General features: G+C 39.2%; 1 protein-coding gene across 7 annotated transcripts in view; it reads left to right on the forward strand.

The window, feature by feature from the left end:
• Positions 1-8,045: 8,045 nt before the first annotated feature.
• ZNF800 (zinc finger protein 800) overlaps positions 8,046-16,829 on the forward strand; it is a 51,065-nt gene continuing 42,281 nt past the window's right edge. The window contains exons 1-3 of one of the 7 annotated variants that reach the window (XM_081800150.1): positions 8,056-8,702; positions 9,179-9,297; positions 14,582-14,677. In XM_081800150.1, coding sequence (XP_081656276.1) covers positions 9,237-9,297; positions 14,582-14,677 — 157 coding nt within the window. In that variant the 5' untranslated portion in view covers positions 8,056-8,702; positions 9,179-9,236. Of the gene's footprint in view, positions 8,703-8,925; positions 9,063-9,178; positions 9,298-14,581; positions 14,678-16,829 lie in introns of those variants that run through there. The other 6 variants (XM_081800152.1, XM_081800146.1, XM_006729051.3 and 3 more) reach the window with 6 other exon arrangements.

Here is a 16,829-nt window from a genome sequence, read left to right on the forward strand (position 1 = left end):
ATAGGTAATTAGTAAATGTTGGTTGAATGGATTTTCCAATAATTATAAAATTTTTTTCAACTTCATATCATGTAAGACTAAACCAGAGAACAGTTTCCAGTTACATAATTGATCATTAGTTTCTAATGATCAGATTAGAAATAAAGATGCAGTTCAATTAACTTTTATGCTTTTACTTTTTTTTTTTTTTAAAGATTTTATTTATTTATTCATGAGAGATAGAGAGAGAGAGGCAGAGGCAGAGGGAGAAGCAGGCTCCCCACGGAGCAGGGAGCCTGATGCGGGACTCGATCCCAGGACCCTGGGATCATGACCTGAGCTGAAGGCAGACGCTTAACCGACTGAGCCACCCAGGCGTCCCTAACTTTTATGCTTTTACTTTTGCTTTGATAATTTCTAAAACCTAAACAGAATTATCAAGATCACTAGTTAAAAGGAGTCTCTATAATAAAATCATTGTTATCTCCTTACAAATTACCTATTCATAGCAAAAATAGAACTGCACAGTGGAGAAACTGAACAGCCACTTAAGCCAGTGAGGAAGATTAATATCAAACAGACATCACATGCCTCTGGTTTTGATACTCTGAGAAAGACACCACATTCCTTATGCTGTATTCCATTCAGAAAAATCTAAGACCTCAATCTCATCATGAAGAAACATCAGACAAACCCCAGGTGACTCTTTCTATAAAAAACTGGCCTGTGTTTGTCAAAATGTCATTGTCATAAAGGACAAAGAAAGACTGAAGAACTGTCCCAGGTTGAAGGGAAGTAAAGGGTTATAACTAAATGCAGTATGTGGTTCTGGACTGGGTTTTGTATTGGGGCAAATAAAACACATCCATACAGGGCACTATCAGGATAACTGACACAGTTATAATTAATATAATATGTATATTATATATAGTAATAATAATAATAGAAGAAATAAAAGTACAGGTGGCCCTTGAGCAATGCAGGAGTTAGGGGTGCTGATGCCAGCCCTACCCCAGTTAAAAATCCCCCAAAACTTTACTAATAGTTGACCAGAAGCCTTGCCAATAACATAAACTGTCAATTAACACACATTTTGTATGTCATATGGATCATATACTGTATTTTCACAATAAAGTAAGCTAGAAAAAAGAAATGTTAAGAAAGGGACAGGAGAATGTATTTGCAGCACTGTATTGTATTTATTGAAAAAATTCATGTGTAAGTGGACCTGTGTAGTTTAAACCTGTGTTGTTTTGAGGGTCAACTGTATGGTATCAAATCACGGGTTTTTTTTTTTGTTGTTTGCTTGTTTTGTTTTTTAAGTAGGCTCTATGCCCAAAGTAGGGCTCTAACTCAGGACCCCAGGATCAAGAGTTGCACGCTGTACCTACTGGGCCAGCCAGGCGCCCCAAATCATGTTTAATCAAATCAAATCAAATCAAATTTATCATGTCAAATTTCCTAAATTTGATAACTGTACTGTGGTTATGTAAGATAATATCCTTGCTTCTAGAAAATACACACTGAAGTAATAAGGGATGAAGGGCCATGATGTATGCAACCTATTCTAAAGTGGTTCAAAAGTCAAATGGAGAGAGAGAAAACAAATATGACAAAATATTAAAAATTGGTGAATCTGGGTCAAGGGGGTATGGGAATTACTTGCAATTTGGGTTTAAATTTGAGATTATTTCAAAATTAAAAGTAAAAAAAAATCCAAACAAAAAAACCACCCCTCAAAAAAACAAAAACAAAGTCATAAATGGTTTTATATGATGGATGGTTAGTAGTTTCAAGTATCTGGCTGTGGTATATTTTCTATAGCATTGCTGACTCTATATGCTAGTGGTTCCTTTAATTGTCCTTGTATGATTTGTCTCTACATTGGAAATGAGTGTCCCATTAGGCCAGGAGCCTAAGTAAACCAAACTCGTAAAAGTGGTCTTCCCCACTAAATTTTTCTTATTATGTTTACTGCTAATTCAGGCCCTCAGGCCCACCCAGTAACTTTTAATGGTTGCCCTGTTATATGATAGTAGTGTGCTAGATGATGGCAAAACACAGAGCAATAAGTTAGGGTCTTTGTTCTTGATGAATTCTGATTGATGGGAGAGTCAGACATTTGATCAGAATGGTGTACTACAGGAGAAAGAAACTGGAGCAATTATTTGTCCGTAGGAACTGATTTCATAGAAGGACTGACATCTGAAGTGGGTCTTGAAGGGTGAAGATGAGTTTTCTAGATGAAGGGGAAAGGTATTTCCAGGCATGAAGAGTAGCATGTGCAAAGGCATAAAGCCTTGAAAAGTTCAATAATCATTTCCAATTTCTGTTTCTAAGATGTAGTTCAGAGGCATTAAAACCTAGGTCAGCTACTTTAAAAAACATTTTTATTGTGAAATTTTATACACATTCATAAAAGTGCATAAAACATATCTATCAGCTTACTGAATTATTATAAAGCAAATACACATGTAATGATCACTGAGGTCAAAATCTATAAAATGGCCAGTAATTCCCAAATTGGTACTGCTTCATTCAGTTCCACTTGCCAACCTTCTCCTTCCTGGAAAGGTAACCACTATTCTATTTTATTTTATTTATTTATTTATTTTAAAGATTTTATTTATTTATTTGAGAGAGAGAGAATGAGAGAGAGCACATGAGAGGGAGGAGGGTCAGAGGGAGAAGCAGACTCCCCGCCGAGCAGGGAGCCCGATGCGGGACTCGATCCCGGGACTCCAGGATCATGACCTGAGCCGAAGGCAGTCGCTTAACCGACTGAGCCACCCAGGCGCCCAACCACTATTCTATTTTAATAGTTGCTTTAACAAAGGGATACACCCTCATAACTGACACCTCTGTCATCTCTCTCTAAAATTCCCTTGTGTCCCACACTCCTTCCCCACTCAGTTGTGACCTTTTGCTTTGTTAATTTCTGAAAAGGGTGAGAAATCCTTAGAGCATAAAGTTGTGAAGTTGTGGATGGGCCAGATGTAATGAGTATTTATTATTATATATCTGTACTGTGTTCCAGATCCTGCTGGGTACTTTATTCATTAACCGATTTCTCACTATGCTGGAAATAGCATAAAGCCGAGAAAACTGAGGCTCAGAAGAGGTTCTTACTTGCCTAGAGACATAAAACCCATGATTGATGGAGATAGGACTAACATCCAGATTTTTCTGACCTCAAAATGTACTTTGATTATATGCTTCTTGTTAAGATTTTATTTCTTCATGTAAAAAATTGGCAGTCAACAGAGATTTTCAGTTGGGGAGTAATATTGGATCGGTTTGGACTATCATTCTGTTGATAGTGTGGAGTAATTGAGGGAGGGAGAGATGGGTGGTAGGGAGACCATGCAGGTGGTTATGGCAATGGTTCAGAGATAGGGTTTTAGACTAGAAGATTGATGGTGCATATGGAGAGAGGAAACTATTTTCTCAAGCTTTCTGAGGTATAACAAATTGTTTATGGTGGTAGGTTAGATGTTGGGGATAAGTGAGATGAGAAACCTGTATACAAGTAACCTCCGTTACTTTGCATCTGTGCCAATGCTCTTCCTTTGACTCCAAGGCTTCTGTCTTGAGAGCCTAAATGGATAGGAACACTGTTGGTTAAAATTTGAAAGAGAAAGAACATTTTGGTAAGAAGTTCAGTTTTGGTCCTGCTAACTTTGAGATGCCTGGGGAAATTCAGATGGTCTGTCTCATGGGTAGTTAAGAGTTTAGAGGCTCCAGGGACAGGTCTGACCTGGAGATAAAGTTTTAGTAATCATTAGAATATATGTAACTTGAGGCATAGGACCTGGACTCAGACCTATATTTAAATCTTGGCTCGGACACTAATTATCTGTTTCTCTTTACATAAAATGGGATAATATCTAACCCAGGATCTTTGTAAGGTTTCAGTGAAAAACTAGAAAAGCACTTAGCACATTGAGTTCAAAAGTGACAAAATTATCATTAGGTATTATTAGATTATAATACAGACTTATGAACAAACTCCTTTATAACCAAAAAACATTTTTAAGAAATGAAATTCACTTAAATGCTATCTGAAATGCATTTGAATGGAAGACTTGTCAAGGATGGTTTGGTGCCCATACGACAGCATGGTGCATGCATTGTGTCACCTGGCCAGCAAGACCTAAGTGTGCCTTAGCACCAGGAATGAAAGATACAAGTTCATGTCAGGGTTTCCTGGTAGGCAACTTATCTCCAGGATAGCAACACAGGTACAACCTACTCCTTACTCTCCTTAAAATAAACACCTTAGGGAAAGCATTATCTTCTTTTTTCATATTATGTTGCTTGTAATTCTATATAGTTGATAAAAGAGCAACAGTTTAATATTTGTCCCTGTAAATCAATTTTTCCATGACTCTTTCTAAACTCTCAGCCTCTACTTTGGCCCATAATTTGATTTGTACCTAATTATGAATTTAATTATTTGTGTTATAAAATGCCACCTCATTATCAAAGCTAGCAAAATCTGGACCAGAGTAAAGGTTCTATAGAAACCATAATTACTTCTATTTGGTGTTAGGTTTTTATGCTGTGTTTTAGTGGGATGTGTTTAAAAACAGATGGGAAAACCTTTCAAAAAGCAAGTCTACTTGGAAAAGTTAAGTAATCATCAGTTTATCTACACAAGGCCACCAAATTGGCCCAATTATTTAAAGAATAGGTTTGATTAGTATCTTCTTGTTTTGCTGTTCTTAAAGGAATCATATGAATCATATAGCATTAAAAAAATTCAACAGCTTTAATTAGCTAGTACCATTCTTGAAATAATTATCTATTGTGAAAGAGTATATGCAAAGACCATCACAATAATCCTTCCCATTCCTATTATGCATGTCCCTTTGAAATGGGACTTTGCTGTTCTTCCCGTCCATAAGGGGAATCTGTTTTCCCAATTCCTGAATCTATGCTGGCCTTTTGACCTACTTTGACTAACAGAATGTGATAGAAGTGATGTCGTGTAACTTCTGCTTCAAGAGGTCTTACGGCTTCCTGTTTCTACCTGCCTGGCATGCTGCCTACATATGAAGCCCAGGAAGAAAGGCTAGGAGATAGGTCCAGCCCATAGTCAACACCAACAACCAGTCATGAGTGTGCTCAGTTAAGATGCCAAATGATTACCTGCATGATCCCAGACAAGGCCAGTCTGAATCACTGATCTATAGAATTGAGAGTATATAAAATGGTTTTAAAGCACTATTTCTAGGGTGGTTTCTTATGCAGCAATAATAAATGTGTATGTGTGTGTAGAATTTTCCTGCCTTGAAGATGAGAGAATAATTTTAAACCATAAAATGGTCTTAGGTTAATCATAAGGACATATTTCCAGACTTTAAGGATCACAAAGTTCCTTAAAGCGTAATAATGTGTCACCTAGGTTGCTGCAGTGAACAATGAAGACATAACTTTTCCGGGATGACTTGTGCAGTGGGATGATTTGTGCAGTGTTTTTAGAGGTAGGATGATAATTCTAGATGATGTCCAAAGTCTAAGCTCTAGAGTCCTGTGGAATTTCAATTAAATTCTTGTGATTTAGCAACTCCATAAACTTGGACATAGCATTTTAATACCTTTCACAAATGACAGGATCTGCTGGCTCATCTTTCACATACAGTGTGATCCAAATGGTTATGGTATAGTGTAGGCGACATGGTTTAGGCAGTATAGCATAATGGCTGAGGTCATGAGTCTCAGAGCCATACTGCTTGGGTTCAAATGCTGGCTCAGTTGCCTATCAGCTGTGTGTATCAGGTAACCTTGAGGAGTTATCTAACCTATTTCTGCCTCAGTTTCCCTACCTGTAGAATGGATTGAATTGTTGATAGGATTAAATGAGTTATTTAAAAAAATTTTTTTTAAAAGATTTTATTTGAGAGAGTGAAAGTGAGAGAGAGAGAGAGAGAACACAAGCCGGGTGAAGAGCAGAGGGACAAGCGGACTCCCTGCTGAGCAGGGAGCCCAATGTGGGGCTCGATCCCAGGGCCCTGGGATCATGACCTGAGCCGAAGGCAGATGATTAACCGACTGAGCCACCCAGGTGCCCCTAAATGAGTTATTCTTGAGCTTAAAACATATTACTCAATACATGTCAGATACTAGTATTGTTATAGAAGGGATTGATCTAGGTATTAGACCCAGTTCTGTTACTTTGTGACCTTTAGCAAGTCAGTTAACCTCTCTGGATTTCAGTTTTCCCATTTATAAAGTAAGGTTTACTAGATAATTTCCATGGTTTCTTTTCATCTTTAAAATTCTGATTCAGTATTCCAATATCTGTTTTACCCACACAGACGTTCCAATCTTATCTATACTTATAATTTCTCAAAAACTGTTTAAAATCCATTCTATTAGCAAGCAATTTTGGGGACCTTCTAGTACCAACCACTCTAAAGTATAAAGAGTGCTGCATTTACTCCGGAAGCTAACCATTTTTTACTCATATGTGGCCAGCAAACATTTATAACTCACATATTTGAAGCAATGCCTTTTCAGGTTTATGGAAACTTAAAATTGTATATTCATTTTTTAACCTGTGCTAAATAAATGTGCTTATAAAAGTAGGAAAAGCTCCTCTGGAAATGAAGAAAATATTTCACCTCAAATTTTACCAAAGAGCTCCAATGTTAAATAAAAATTACCTGTAACTCCACTGTTAAGGGGTCACATTAAATTTTTTTCGATATGCTTAAGCATACTGCACACAATGTTACACAAAATGATTTTTATTGGCTGCCTAACAAACACCATCATGTGGACATATCATAATTTCTTTTACCTTACATGTAGGTTGTGGCATTACATTTTAGTTTGATGTTGTATGACGCCTCTTGAAAATGGGACAGAAAAAAATGATCAAACATACTACGTATATGTGACTGGCGTGTAGAATGTACGGTAGCTGGAATTCCCTTAAAAAAGTGGATCACTTGGACCACTCTTCTTCCTTTTCCTGTCACCCCTATAATCAAGCTGCTACAATCCCCCAAGACCTATGCAAATGCTCCGTTCAGTATTTTCACAATAACGAGTTTATCAATTAATTACTGGACCTACCACAAATTTTCCTATTAATTTTTAAAACAGATTTCAGTCACTCGTTTGCTCTTCCAAAATACACACAGAACCTACCGACTATTAAACCGCTCTTTCAGGACCCCGCAAACGGACAATTCAAGCTACACAACTGCGGAGATTTTCAGTGGATCTGTCGGCGCGAGAAGATAAAACAAAGCTTTTTCTCCCTTAATATTTCCTGACCGACAGTGGACACGTATTTGCTTGTAGAACAAGAACTCCGTTCTGGGAGTTGAGGAGGCGGCTCTCCTGCCCCAAGAGGCGACCACACGGGTTTTCGGAATTTGACAGACGACCGCGATCTTCGGGGATTTTCCAAGCCGGACACGGGCACCGAAGAGGAGGGAAAGCGCGTCCTGCGCACGTGACCCACCTTCTTCGCCTTCAGGTTCCAGAAGAGGAGCGCCGCGGCAATCAATCCCGATCGTCCACCACTAGATAGTTTCCTCCCAAGGACCTGATGAAAACCCCAAAGTGCTGAGAGGCACACTTCGAAAATTCTTAGGTTAAAAAAAAAAAAGAAAGAAAAGACTTCTACCATTAGTGTGCTGACAACCTTTTCGGAATCACCACTCCTTACGGCTCACCCATTTGTCGAGCCGCCTCCTACAGTTCATTCCCGTGCTTTTCCAACCCTCCCCGTTTCGGTTCCAATGGAAGGAGAAAAGCAACAGTTTGCTTGCCCATCAGCCCGCCTCTCGGGCACAAACAGCCCAGGGCTCCGGCTGTCCGTCCGCCCGCGAGAGCACGCGCGGACGAGTAGCCGGCCCGAGACCCCCGGTCGCGGACCCAGCGCCACCGGCCCAGGTTCCCTCCCTTTGCCGGGCCGTAGCGCGTCGCCTCGCCACAGGCCCGGGCGCCCGGCCGGGCGCATGCGCGCGGCGCTCCCGGGCGTGCCGGCCACACTCCCCCCACCCACTCCGAGAGCTTGTCACTTCCTGCCCTCGCCCCATCTCCGTCCGGGGTCAGTCAGTCGCTCCCTGTCGCTGCGGGAGAGTCTCTGCTTCCCCCTTCCTACCCGCTCCGCGGCGGTAGCTCAGGCTCTTCGGGGAGGGGGAGACAGAGAAAGAGAAAGACTGACTTAATAAAGTTTCCTGAAACAACAACTACTACCAAAAAAGGCCCAAGGTGGGGGGGAACCCCCATTCTTCCCCGCCCCTCTCCAAAAGCCTGAGGGACCGTTGCAGGTGGAGCGGCGCTTGGGGGGGAGCCGGGCTCCGGCGGGCAGCCGTTGCCCCGGCGAGGGGCGCCCAGGTCCTGCCCGCTCCGGTTCCGGCTCCTTCGGTGGCGGCGGCGGCTTCTGCGGGGCGGTTCCTCCTGTCAACTGCCTGCGCCCGCGCGCCGCCCGCCCGCCCAGCTCCACAGCGCGGAGGGACGCCGTGAGCCGCCGCCGCCGTCGCCGTCGCCTCGGGCCGCGGAGGGACGTGGTGAGCTGTGGCGCTTCCGCGTCAGCGGCGGCGGGGACTCTTTGGGAGCGCGTCGGGCCCGAACCCCGGTTCCCTTCGCGTGGTGTGCCGAGCCTGCGCCAGGTGGGGCCCGAAGCCGCCTCCCACGCCAGGCTGTCCCTGCGGCTGCCCGGCCTGCCTGCCTTCCTTCCGCCTGCCCGCCCTAGGAGTTAAGTAAGTTGGGCGCACTTGGTTATGGGTACGGGGGCTCCGCCGCGGAGACCCCAACGCACGTGCGTGGCGGGAGGGCGCGGCGTGGGCCGGCCGCCGGCGGGAGCCGCACCTCGACCGCCCCTGTCGCCGCGCCCGCCGCTCCGCGGGCCCCGGCGCTGGCCGTGCCCGCCGCGCTCCGCGCCTCCGTCTCCGCGCGCGCCCGCCCGGGCCGGCGAGGCCGCTGCCGCCCGCGCAGCCGGCCAGGCCCTCGCCTTGCGCTGCGCGCCCCAGGCTGCGTTTCCGGGTAGGGCGATGAACCTGTGCGGGAGTTTGGGCTGCAGAAGCCTTCGTGCGTTTTTCTTTTTTAGGTTCTAGAGGAAGGTACGGGTCCGTGGAGGGAAAACGGAGGGCGGGTGGAGGGAACGTATCTGGAAAATATAGCCAGAGCCCCCCCAGGAAGTTCAGGGTGAGTGACGGATTTGTGCTTCTTTCAACAGCCAAGCCGCAATGAAGAGCTTCTTACAGTGAAAGGAAAGTCGGTCTCGCCCACTGAAAATGCCTTTAAGGGACAAATACTGTCAGACTGACCACCATCATCACGGATGCTGTGAACCAGGTATACTCCTTTCTCCTCCAGTTTACTTTGCCCTCCGTCAGAGCCACTCTGCCTTGTGTTTTCCTTCCAGTTTTCTTTTCCTCCTGCCCAAGAAGTCATTTCTAAGTAAGCAGCCTGTAATTTTCCCCAGCATAAAACTAGTTATGAAGCTAAAAGCTTGTACAAACAAGAGGTCTCCCCTGCTTGATCCCTTAAAAAAAGTACTGCAAGTGTCACCTTCAGTCTTTTCCACAAGATCAATCACTCAGTCCCTTTTCCTTCTTTCGAGGCAGCCTGCAGTTAGTAGTATACCCCCGTGTCCTTTGAATGTTTAAAACTGAAGACAGGGAAGAAAATAGGTAGCTGAATGCTAGTATGTCTTCGTGAAAGTGGATTCATTTAAACTTTTAAAAATTAAGTTTCTTATGCATATTTATTAGGGAATAGTGGTTAAAGCCTAAAAATGAGTTTAGTTGGGCTAAAAAAGTTTGTTAAACGCAGCTTGTTGGAACAATCAGGTTTTGCTGACTGCAACCTTTAAAAATTTTCTTGCACAGAATATATTGTATTGCAAAATAAAAAATCTGGTTATTTAGGTAGAATACATAAGTATTTTTAGGATAGTTTATTCAGTAGAACTGTTTTTAGTTGGATTTATGGAATGAAAAAGTTCCTTTTTCGAGTCTCTTGAATATTAGAAAACTTTAATCTGATAAATGTGGTATATAAACTTGAGTTTTTCTAGTTATCAGAAGCTTGATGAGTTTTGTCACAAACATTTAGAGGTACAACTTGGAAACATTGAATACATATGTCACTAAACCAAACAAAGGCTATTCTATTCTAGTTTAAAGGCAGGTGTTTATCATTATTTTTGACCTAAAAGTTATTAGGACTCTTTATGTTTTTGCTTTTTTTGTTGTTGTTGTTGGCAGTATGTTAACTGCTCTAATGTACTTGGTTTTGTCACAGTAGAGTTCAAGTAGAGGACTTTTTAGACTAATGAGAAAAAATGGCAGTGGTAAAGAAGAAGAACTCCCATTTTCAGAAAACTTTGATACACATGAGAAAAAATTTGTACTATGGCCCTATCTCCCCACTGGTTTACTGGAAATCAGTCATAACTTACCTCTGCTAATAATATAGTCCCAGGATGGATCCAGTTTCTGTTCAACTGCCCATGACCTATTTTCAGCACCCCTGCATACTGCATATTTTGTGTATTTTGTGTGTCATTTATATTTTATCAAATATTGAATGGAGTTAGTTTTGAAGTAGAAGGCTGTGAATGCCTTTTATACTTGTGTTCCACTGACCTTTTATTCTAGTTTTTTATTTGAGAACATTTCAAGTCATTTAAATTGAATTAGTTAATGAAATCATTTTAAGTAAAACTACTTAGGAAGAAGTTAATGTGTTCATTTATTTCTTTATTTCTTTGGCAAATTATTATTGAGCACCTATTAGGTGCTAGGCACTGTCCAAGGCAATGGGCATGTAAGTTGTGAACAAAACTGATGAGGTCATTCCCTCATAAAACTTTTGAGTGGGAAGAAATAGACAAGTAAATAAATAATTTGTGATCATACCTTAGTGTATTCTGATAATTAAAGTTTTCTAGAGACTTTAATGTCTTTTTAAGGATGTTTTTCAGGGTTGAACTTTTTAATATGTATTGGAACTTCTTTGCTTTTTTTCTCCCTCATTAACAAGAAATCATATAAGTTGCATTAATTTTAAAAATTAAACTTTCTTTTACCAGAAACTTCTTCAGTGCAGTTTATTTTTCAGACTACCAGGTCATAAGTAGTTTGTGTTTCTTTGCTTCTTAGCTAGAATTAAACACTTTCTGAAGATTAGTTTGGTGGAAAGCTAGAAGTTTGTTAACTTATAGAATAGTTAATTGCCATTATTTCAGAGGAAGGTTAGTCCTGTGTGGGAGGATATTTTCAGTACTGCGAGGAATATGTTAGGTTAGTTTTTAACAGAGGATGTCTTTAGATGGAGGGAAGAAGATGGCATGCTGTTTGAGAAATTCTTTTAATGGGCAATCATCAGAGGTCTAGCCTCTTTTGAATCATGAATAGTGGGGCTGGTCCCTGAGCAGTGTGTTCCTGAGGAGGCCTTGATAGGATGGGTCAATTTGTAGTGAAGGGTGGTGATAGAAGCCTGTCGGTGTATGTAAAGTGCTTTCTTAGTTATGTTTTAAGACTGTTTCTTACAGAACTTTTCAAACATTCAAAAGTAGAGAGAATGGTGTAAGGAACCTGTTGTAAGCATCACACAACTCAACACGTCAATACATGGACAATCTCTTTTCGTCTCTATTCTCCCTTCTGCACAGTTCTGTTCTCCACCCTCCTACTACTTCCCTACCCTCTATTATTTGTAAGTAAATCCCAGACATCATAAGCAGAAATTTATTTTAAGGGGCTTTTTTTTAAGGTAGGAGAGACTATTAACAAAAGTAGGTATTTGATTCTGGGACGTGTGTTCTTGGAAGGATGTAAAGACAGATGTTAACTTCTGAGGGTTTGGGTGTTTTGATTGGAGGACGATGATGGCTTTTTTCCTAATGGTCGTGTAAACTGATCTTGGGAGGGATGATAGGGTATATGAGAGGAAACTTTTATAAAATACTGATATATAAAGTTTTTTAGGGTTGAGAGTATGTTTTCAAATGAAGAATCATTTTTTTTTTTTTTTTTTTTTTACAGTGGTAACTACACAGATCTCTATGCTAAGTGGATGTGTCCATGGATAACTAAGCTAACTCTGGGGTTATTTTGAATGGTGTCTCAGGCTGTTGATGTGTCTAGTGGTAGCAGTGTTCTGAAGGTGATTAGGTAACAAAATTTTGCTGTAGCTTTGAAATCAGATGTTCTCATGTGGAAATGGAAGCTGGCGTATTAAAGAAAGTTTTCTGGAGCATTTTTAAATGAGGAAAGGGGACTCTAAGGACAAGTTTCCATTTTTTCTCCATATCCCTCCCTTAGTCATTATTGGGTTTTTTTTTTTTTTTTAATTTTCCCTTTCTAGAATTCTTGCTACTTATAGAGCCAAACCTTGTTGCTTTTAGTTCTTTACAATTGTACATTTTCTACCCTCTCTTATTTTTTTTTATAAACAGTCGTCAGTTGTTTTGTACAAATAGTGAAAAGAGATCCATCTAGTCCAAATAAATGGTATCATCAGTCTATTTACAGACTTCTGCTATTGCATCTTTAAAGGATTGAATTCTACTTCTCTTTGATTTTGGAAACAGTTTTTCAGTTTTTGGTGTCAGAAAGCAGTTGATTTGTACATGATGATGGTGGTGGCGGTGGTGGTGATAGAACATTTATTGAGCATATATCCCAGGCTCTGTTTAACCAGTTTACCTGCATTAGCTCATTTAATCCTCATACAACCCTATGATTTAGATACTTTTATTATCCCCATTTTAGAGATGAGAAAGAGATCAGAGAGTTTGATTTGCCTTAGTTGTATCTAGTAAATGTCAGAAAAAAAATTCAGTGTAGTAAGTCCAGGTCTGGAGTCTTTATATTTTTAATCGCTGCAGGTAGTGCCAATGTCAGATGTTCTCAAAATGAGTTGTGGGTGTGTGCATGTTCTTAATTCATTTAAAATTCTCCTAACGTATGTCTTAAAATTGGGAACGTTGTACTTAATAAGATGACTTGGTCCTGAGACAGTTCCTCCCACTTGTGTACACTGAGCACAAGACTTGAAGCCTTAACAGAGAATCTAAGGCTGTGTCTATACACATAGGAGAGCAGGCTTTAGCCTCCTTATCAGAAAGCTAAATGCTGCCCAAGACCAGGTCCTGAAGCAGTAGCAGCACACATTTATTGATGTAATCCTCCTTATTTTCCCACAGAGTGGATGATCCTGGGTTAAGATAGTAATAGTTGAGTAGAACATTATAACATATTGAAAAAAGTGAATTAAAGTGACTGGTTTTTCTCTACCAAAAACCATTTCTTTATTTGGTATCTGATGGAAAAACTTCTCCTTTTCAGTTACCTTGTTTCATATCATCATAATCTAATTTATTATATACTTACACTGTGAATCTGAGAATTTTTTTTTTTTTAATTTTTATTTATTTGACAGGGAGAGAGGGAACACAAACAGGGGGAGTGGGAGAGGGAGAAGCAGACTTCCCGTGGAGCAGGGAGCCCGATGTGGGGCTCGATCCCAGGACCCTGGGATCATGACCTGAGCTGAAGGCAGATGCTTAACGACTGAGCCACCCAGGCGCCCCGAATCTGAGAATTTTGGAAAGCAAACCTCTCTATATGAAAATGAAAATTTTTATTTTTAAAGTGGAAATATTATTTTTACTTATTATAAAAGTCTGTGTGTGTGTATTTTAACATGCACACTTCTAAAAGCCCAGGCTCTGAAGCACTAGCGAAGTATGAGGCTGAAAATTAAAATCACCCCGTAAAGTCCACCCTGACAGAACCCTTGTTTTGTTGGTATTCCACCAGACTTTTGTGTTTATATTAGTGTCTGTACATACACACACATAAACATTAAATTTCTTTCTTTCTGTATCTATTGAAATATATATTAATATAAGTGAGATCATATTCTTTAACCTGTTTTTGTTGCTCAACAATCTATTATTGACATCCTTTGTTGTTGGTACATGTAGATCTAGATCATGTAGATCTAGCTCATGCTTTCTAACAGCCGTGAAGGATTCTGTTGTAGGGATATTTCATAGTTTATTTAGTCTGGTTCCTATTGAGAGATTTTTAAGTTGTTTGAAATTTTTTCTTTCTTATTTACAGTGCTGCAGAGTGCTGCAGTGAACATTCTTGAACATCTGTCATTCTGCACTTCACTAGTTCTTTCCTTAGGCAGTGAGTGGTTTTTGAGTTTTGCTCTCATAATTGCCCAGAGAGCTGTACTAGATTGTCCAGAGGGTTCTGGAATGGTTTATGAGATGTGGCTAGGACATCATTGCCCTAGAATTTTGATTAAATATAGAGGGTCCTCTTCAAGGGGAATAAAAAGGCAAACATGACGAATATGTAGTAAATAATACCAAAATAGTAAATTTTTGCATTTGAAGCCTTAAGTAGCTTTAATTTAGCCCTGAATTGAGAATAATTTTAGTTATTTTTGTTCCCATTATTTCATTTTGCCTTACAAAGATGATGGTGAAGTATATACGAACAAGTGTGATTATCATTAACATGATTGTAGCAAACCATTGTTTTACTTCAATAGTAAATGATTTAAATAACCCTTTTTTTGTGGGGATTGGGGTGGGTGTTTGTCTTCCATGTAGTTTATATCCTGGAACCTGGAGATGCTCCTTTGTTACAGCAACCACTACAGACATCCAAATCTGGTATTCAACAAATAATTGAGTGCTTTCGATCAGGTATGAATGTTTTAGGATGTATTTTTCAATCTTCACATAATAGTTAAAAACTACCTAGAAATCCTTAGAATTAATTGTTAAAAAATATTAAAATGTATACATTGGTTTTATAGAATACTTTTAATTGTCATATTTTTAAAAAGTGATGAAAAAATATTGACTTGATCTAGATTCTTTGTCAGTACTATATATTATATATTAATATAGAAATAAAATTATTTAGTATGATTTACAGAAATATATGTGGTATCTTTATTAGTAATGTGCCTCTTCTTAACAATTTATTGTTATTTTTTAGCATATCTTTGTAAACCCTCAGTGGGCACTAGTATCTTATACTGGGTCTTTATAAGCATTGGCAGAGTAGATTATTTATTCAGAATGTCTGAGATGTCACTTGTTCTAGATTAATTACTTTATCGTCTGTTTATGTGACTCACCTTCTCCTGCCTAACCCTGGAGTTTCAACATCTTTGATAGAGCACAAGACAGGAAAAATACTTACTCCAGTCCCTGGTCTCTTTGGATACATTTGTTTAGCTTTACTTTCTATTAGATTATTATAACAATTGCATGTATAATAATGTGCAGTTGCAGTCCAATGCTTTAAAATAGGTGTTGCTTACTACATATATATGACTGAGAACTGTTGGAACTCCTTTCTCAGTAAGATCTTAGGTTGCTGTGATTCTTATGATCCACTTACCCACCTTTTGTAGATTTGTCTTCTCTGACATTGCAGACTGTTGAGTCAGATATAAGTAAGCAAACACATGATTGATGGGACACCTAACTGATGGAAACTTAAATGATTAGAATATCTTTTGTTATTATTCTAAAGCTTACTATTTTAATGAAAAATTTCTGAGATTAAAAGGAAAAGGTATTTATATGTAACCACTTGTTTTGTATTGATAAATGCTTTGAGGTGCTTGTTTTTAAGTCATTGTAAAGAGAAATAGTATATATTTGCTTTATTTTAGGATCTAAGAAATAGATTGCTCCTTAATCTGAAATAAAAATTGTTTTTATTTCTGACTTTTTGAGATCTGTTTCTTGGATTTTTAATCTATAGTCCTCATGGCATTGCTTTTATGTATATTTAATTCAGTAAGTATTGAGTGTATACCCATGCCTTGCTCATGTTGAATGGTGGTATAACCTATTTTAGGGTGTTTTTTGTTGTTTTTATTTTTGATAGTTGCCCTTCATTAACAGAAGTAACTGATAGGTCAGGTTTTCCTATGATAAATACAATTAAAATTTTACTTACTAGGGGCAGTATTTATAATATATTTCTGGCATAACGGAAGAATGGTTAGTTTCTGGTCATAATAAGAGTTTTTTTAGCTACTTTTAGTAGATAATTCTTTTTGTTCTTTCTCATGGAAATGAAGGTAGTAGCTTTTCACATTTAGTTATGTTCTTTGCTTTAGTTAATTTTTTTCTTTTTTTTTTTTTTTTAAGAGAGGGAGAGAGAGGGGCGGGAGGGGGAGAGAATCTTAAGCAGGCTTCACACCCAGTGTGGAGGCGGATGCGGGGCTCAATCTCATGACCTTGAGATCATGACGTGAGCTGAAATCAAGAGTCAAAGCTTAACTGACTGAACCACCCAGGCACCCCTATAGGTTTCTTTTTTAAAATCCAAAATTTGGAATGAATAAGATTATTTTATACTACTTCACTTTATTATAGTGTTATTTGATTAAGAAGTTAGAATTGGTTCATCATAAATGCTTTGTCTTGTAAAATATACTTTTTCAAGAAGATCCTGTTCTCAAAATCCGTGTTTAACTTTGGAAGATGAATATTTAGAAATGATATTAATTGTTTTCCTTTTGCACTGTGCTCATGTCTGTTTTCTGTATTTCCTGTTTCTTTACAATCTAAAGAAAAGGGTCTGTGAAATGGGTAAAATGTTCTTTTTTAAATGTCCCCTTCTGACCTTTCAAATTCAAATTTGCCTTCTGAGTTATGTTTTATTTAGGTAAATTCTGAAAATACTATAAATTTAACTCTGAGTACCCAGTAATTTAAATTAGAAGTGATTTAGAAATATGCTTAGCAGCGCTGTGAATTGTGCAGGACTGTTGAATCTCAGATCTGTACCTCTGAGACAAATAATGCAAGATATGTTAAGAAAAAAAAAAAA

This window comes from Leptonychotes weddellii, chromosome 12, assembly GCF_054177405.1.
Source record: "Leptonychotes weddellii isolate Sample4059 chromosome 12, ASM5417740v2, whole genome shotgun sequence".
In the NCBI taxonomy this organism is placed as follows: Eukaryota; Metazoa; Chordata; class Mammalia; order Carnivora; family Phocidae; genus Leptonychotes; species Leptonychotes weddellii.